The sequence below is a fragment of the Physcomitrium patens genome, chromosome 20 (genome assembly GCF_059467195.1).
Source record: "Physcomitrium patens ecotype Gransden chromosome 20, ASM5946719v1, whole genome shotgun sequence".
NCBI classification, from domain to species: Eukaryota; Viridiplantae; Streptophyta; class Bryopsida; order Funariales; family Funariaceae; genus Physcomitrium; species Physcomitrium patens.
In genome coordinates this window covers 6,627,537-6,633,382 of record NC_143429.1, presented here as the reverse complement: position 1 = coordinate 6,633,382, position 5,846 = coordinate 6,627,537, and the positions used below count along the sequence as shown (strand labels likewise).

Sequence of the window (5,846 nt, the reverse complement as noted above, 5' to 3'; positions counted from 1 at the left end):
CTAACCAAATTCCTGTCAAATAAGCTGCAATGTTGCATTAAATATATAAATGCTCATCGACAAATAAATTGATTAAGTTTTAGGTCTTAGAAAACTGGTTTCAGTTCACATCGAAAGTTCTTCAATTAAGTGGAGTTTAATAAAATTTAATTATTTTCACTATTTATCTAACAAAAACAGGAAAACATTTATTTAACCAAGATTTGACGAGTCTCAATTTTTTTGTAAATAATACTTGTGAGTGTAACTCCAATGGTGTCATAGAAGATTTACTGGATTTTTTACCATTAATGATAGTGAATATTCCAATATATTTCTTTGTTTATATTACAAAATCTAATTCTTTAATACCATAATTGCATAAAAACTGTGAATTATCTCTAAATACATGTAAACTATGCATTTATGTTGTAATGATTTTATGCAAAAGAACAGACAATAAAATAAAATAAAATAAAATAAAAAGTCAATCCAGAATTCTTTGAAGTTGCCAGAAGATATTTATTTTAATTATATGTTTGTAATCTGATATATATATATATATATATATAGAAATGCATGTTAACCAGGATCTTTCATCCAATTGCTCTGATATGATGGGTGCTAAACTTGTATTAAATAATACTTGGATTAATGTTTATACATTTATAATCATACATGGGATGGCATTTCTAGTAGAGGGTGTTGTCCATGTCTACTACCCTCTTGCCAAGATACATACAAAATTCTTTTTTTGTTTATGTACTTCAATTTTTTCAAGACATTGATATGTAATAGAGTATGGTGGTTGTGATATGTTGGAAGTGTAACTTAGTCCATTATGTTTGAGTTTGTTTCCTTATGCTAGCATTTAATTATTTACTTACTTGATCTATATTGTAATCAAGGGTGGTTTATTATAAGAGTAGGGAGATTCTTATACTAAATAGACAAGGTGAGAAGCTGCAACTTTTTTAATCTTTCGATTGTTTCAAAATAAGAAGTTTCACTTAGTTGGCTTTATATTTGGAAATCGAATATAAAAAACCTTAAGGAAAAAATAAATTTGAGATATAATGTGTTTTCTTTTCACATGGCATGAATATTCTTGTTCCACAAATTCCATTCAATTGGCCTCAAAAGATGGTTTTTGGAAGAAAAAAAAAGAAGTAGAAAACAATGTTTAAAAGGATTTTTATAATACATGAAATTACAATACAATTACTTATAAAAATTATTGGAATTAGGATGTGAACTAACATATTCAAACTTGTAATAAAACAGTGATTTAGGTCCTTTCATTGCTTCTTCCTAGTATATATATATATATATCACAAGGCAAGACTTCCATTTTTATTTTATTTTATTATTATTTTTTTTCTCCAAACAAGGGACCTTTTAGTAAGGATTTTAAACCATAGTCTTTCAAAATGGACATCTATAAATCAAGACTCATGAGTATCCTCATTCACTCTCATCATCTTTGGGCAAGTAGGCTAACATGGCGTGCTTGAATCCTTGAGTTGGATGAATAGCAATGTGAAAAGGGTCCTTATTGAACTCCTCAACTATATAAAAGCTTTACGAAACGTTTACTTTTAGGGCAAGTTGGTACACTCTGGTCGGCAGGAACAGCATCTCGAGAACCCCCCAACTTCTGCGCCAAACTGGGCTTTGTTCCATGTTCCCATTGAAAATAGAAATGGCCTTTGTGGGGGGGGGGAGGGGGGCTAAATATTGAAGGAAAGAGCGAAACTGTCTTCCACATTTATGTCCATAAATAAACATATATTCCTTTTTCTTATTCTTCATCTTCTTCCTTCATTTGCTGCTGCAAGAATAAGAAAGAAGAATCTGAACTTTGGGCAGAATAAGGGGGAAAATCGTCCACAAAAGTCTGGAGGTTACGGGCAAGCTTTTAATATCCAAAAAAAAAAAAAAAAAAAAAAAAAAAACTCATGGAAACTTGGGATCTGTTTAGATTTGGGTGCTGTTTAAAGATATGGTTATAACAAACTTCTGGAAAGAGATACAAAGCCCTACAGCCTACCCACTGCTAAATTTCCCTGGCTGTTAGGAAACTTAACAACATGAAGTAACAGTAATTGGAACACTTATCAGTAGGTGGCAAAGAGGTGGAACATAAACATAGAGCAAATATATAAAGATGTGGACACAATTGGCCCAGTCTTTGTGTGGTGAATTCTAGTTTCACCAACACCGAAAATGTAAACAGTTGGGGAGTACTGGCAGATTGGTGTGCAGCACTTGGAAGAATGTTATCCTCCCCAAGCTAACAAGCCAATCAAACTCTACTATATCCTCTGGATAGGAGAGAGAAGAGAGAGAGAGAGGCTATTATTTAGCCGCCTGCCACAAATTAAAAAATTCTCCTTTGGTGACTGCCTGCATGAAATAATAACACCCCTCTTTCCTTCACCCACCCATCTTCACCCTTTTTCCAGCTCATATTTAATGGTGCATGACATTCATGTTTGAAACTTTCTGGTACAAACAGCACAGCTGCCTACAAAGAAACCTGAATAGTAAGTAGAATACCGTTCTTCAGATTGCTCATTCACATGTTGCCCGCTTTATAAAAAAAATCGAATGCTCGAAACTAAAAGTTGTGGAAGAAGCTCAATCATGGAGTGGGTCTGATTGGCCATACCTGCTTGTGTGAAACAGACAACTCAGGAAGGAGATCAATTTTATTGGTTCTAGAGAGGTCCTAGTCAGCTTGCACGCCTTCTTCAGAGTTGTTTTTTAATTTATTTTAACAACCTTTCAACTGCCTTCTGCCTTTATAAAGATTCCTCAGGACTGCAAACCACACGAGTATAAAGAGAAAAAAAGTTAGGGATTCCTCCTTTTTTCCATTCAACAACTGAGGCTGGCTTACTACCAATGATTTCACAGAACCAAAACAACATTAATGGAAACTAAAGCTGTTCAGAATGCTTGCTCATTTATCATGAGAGAGGTGGCAGAAGCACACAGTTGTATTGCTGTCCTGCTCATACCGAATCTCAACACTTCTCTTAATGAGACATATTAGTAATATGTCACATTCTACTTAGAATTTAACACTCTCTTATTAACATGCAATACGAACTCAAGTTTAGCCACCCCACACACGTCGAGAAACCAATTTTTAGAGAGCCGAAGTCATACCTCCTCTGTCTTAGGGTTTCCTTCTGAAGCCCCTAAAACTGGGGAAGCTGAAGTGAATATTCCCGACATTTTCAAGTGTGTATCGATTGATTTAAGAACAATGCAGTTGTGAGAGTTGACATTGATAGCAGAATCTGCAGATCACCCCGGACGAGGGCGGGCCTGAAAGCCACTAATCTTACTCTCTTCTCCCCAAAAAGCCCATGAGGGTGGGGTTCGGTGCCAGCTTCGGAGCGCTTACGGTGAAGCAAAGCGCAAGTGAGGCGGTTGGCCAGGAATGGAAGGCGTGTACCGCTTGTCCGGAAACCCAAGTGGGACGCGCCGTTGTTCGACGAGGCAGTTGGATTAGCTTCGTCCTCTGGCCAGCCTGGCTTTCCGTACAATCCCTCTTTCCCCCAAATTGTCGCTCAGCTCCACTTGGGCCACTCAAACGGAACCAACCGTTGCCTGCGCCCATGCTCCTACCTCTGCGCCATCTCCGACAGATGCTCTCCTCCTGCTCCGCAACGACCATCCGCACACTACTCACGAGTAGATGACTGGCTATTTCCAGAAGCAGGAGATTTCCCCGTCCTCTGACAATCAATCGTCGCTGCAACGGGTGCTCTCTCCTAGCCTTCTCTCAAACAGAAAAAGAAAATAAAAGTAGAAGATTTGATGGACAGAATTCCGTCCTCTCCGCATTTGCGAGCAGGATCTATCGCCCTCCTGCGAGCATCCGCACGGCGTCGCTCTCAGCATTCACCCATGCTTGCCGTCAAGAAGTAGCACATTACTTAGCAGGTCCCAAGTAGCACCATGAGTTAGCTAGTGTTGGACCAAAGGCAATGTTATCCCAATTGAGCAATAAACTGGTCATTGACGTTTTTCCCGATCATTGTGTGTGCCTTGTCTCATACTTGCTAGTAACATCAAAATCTCACTTATATATATATATATATATATATATGAATGTGTATATATATGAGAATATAAAATAGACCTAGGTTTTTATTAGATTAATCCACCTATCATAAAAAGAAAAGAAAAAATGATAACTAAAACCAATAAAAATCAACCATATTCATTATGATTATCATATTCTTCATCATGGGTCGGTCAATTTAGCAAAAACCTAGGTTTATTTAACACATTCATATATATATATATATATATATATTTTCATAGAGAGGTGTGTGAATGTCTTCAAGTTGTTCTTCAAGAATTGATTTTAAGAAAGTTAGTAATCATCCTAGAGCACTTTGTTTTAAGTGTCAAGTCTCAACTTCTATATAACTACATACAAATTTAAAAAATAAAAAATAAAAAAATAAAAAAAATCTATTTGACTTTCTTAGCTTGCCTTTGAATAGATCCTTTGAGCACAGAAGTTCAATTTAAAATCGAAAAGCAGATGAAATCAACTTATCAGTATTTGAAGTTATTTTTTTCATATTACATGATTTGAATCCTTTTATCATATGATATTACTGGTTTCTTTAGTGTTTATAAGTGTCTATGAGTGTTTTAAGATTTTGTAACTAGATTAAATTCTTTGTTCTAAAAGTGCAAGCTTTATAATATCTTTTTATGTTTACTATTTTATGATCAAAGGAAATTTTGTATTCTTGTATATTTTTGAAGCACATTTAAAAGATACCTTGACAATGCTAACTCATGATTTGACTTGGTTGAAAGTAAAGTTTATAATTGCATGTATTTTGTAATAACTGGTTCATTTGTATTCAAATCAATCAAAGTCAAATATGAATTGCAATATAATGAAGAAGCCTTTGCTAGCAATTTTTAAAAAATTAGAAAAAAATAACATTGTTGAGCATAGAAATAATTAATGGAGGCACTACTAAATTCAAACATTGAGATAAGAAATTTCATCATAACATCTATAGGCATTCATGATTTAATTATTATTTTCTCAAACTTAAAACATCTCTTGTAAATCCAACCAAACACTAATATTGATGCAAAAAATAAACCAAATAAACAAACACTTACTTTTTCCTTCTATGTTTTGTTTTATTTGTTTGTTATTTTGTTTGTTTGTTTTTGTTTGTTTGTTTTTGTTTGTTTGTTTGTTTTTTTTTTTTTTTTTTACCTAAATGTATAAACTTTTTCAATCCTCTGTCATTGTCTTTGTTGTTTGTCTTCCACACAATACTTATAAAAATCTTCCAAGACCTCAATAGAGAGAGAAAGAGAGAGAGAGAGGGGCTGTGTTCATGATCAGAATGGAATCAAGCTGGTTTGGTGAATCAAACAGAGATGGGGAATGGATCACCACCCTGAGCCAGCCTTTCCACATGCTTCTCCATTAGTAAGAAAGCTCAGTTCACCAAACCAAACCAAGTGTGTAATGATTTTTGCATTCTGCACTGCAAATTGTGTGGAACTGTGTCTTCTCCAGATGGAACTGACCTACACTACTAGACAACACATGGGTCCAAACAACCCAAATCCCAATACAAAGATAAAAAAGAGGAGCAAGGCAAGGTCCACACCACCCCTGGTACTGCTGCATGCATTGCCCCTTTCCTTGACTTTGGGCTCAGGTTTGGGTTGGGTTTGGGATTAGGTTTGGGTTTGGGATTGGGATTGGTCCCTTGTGGAGCTCTCACAATCAGCAAACTCCCACTTCCAGGTCCAGAAAAAAAAAACATTCCTCCTACTCCTCCTTTTTGTGCCTTTTTGGCACT

At 35.5% G+C, this 5,846-nt stretch overlaps 1 protein-coding gene across 4 annotated transcripts; it reads right to left on the bottom strand.

Moving 5' to 3' along the window:
- Window positions 1–1,312: 1,312 nt before the first annotated feature.
- Window positions 1,313–4,142, bottom strand: LOC112273292 (uncharacterized). 4 transcript variants are annotated; one of them, XM_073529379.2, is made up of 3 exons: window positions 3,154–4,142; window positions 2,651–2,802; window positions 1,313–1,810 (listed from the first exon to the last, which is right to left on the bottom strand). In XM_073529379.2, the coding sequence occupies exon 1, from the start codon at window positions 3,665–3,667 to the stop codon at window positions 3,332–3,334; it is 336 nt and encodes a 111-aa protein (XP_073385480.1). In that variant the 5' UTR covers window positions 3,668–4,142; the 3' UTR covers window positions 1,313–1,810; window positions 2,651–2,802; window positions 3,154–3,331. The 4 variants fall into 4 exon arrangements, with proteins under 4 accessions (XP_073385480.1, XP_073385482.1, XP_073385481.1 ...); XM_073529381.2 differs by having other exon boundaries at window positions 1,313–1,807; XM_073529380.2 differs by lacking the exon at window positions 1,313–1,810 and adding an exon at window positions 1,830–2,518.
- Window positions 4,143–5,846: the final 1,704 nt, after the last annotated feature.

Bases quoted from the DNA above. Each gene is read 5' to 3' on its own strand.
- LOC112273292 (XM_073529379.2), bottom strand. From the start codon at position 3,667: ATGGTCGTTGCGGAGCAGGAGGAGAGCATCTGTCGGAGATGGCGCAGA.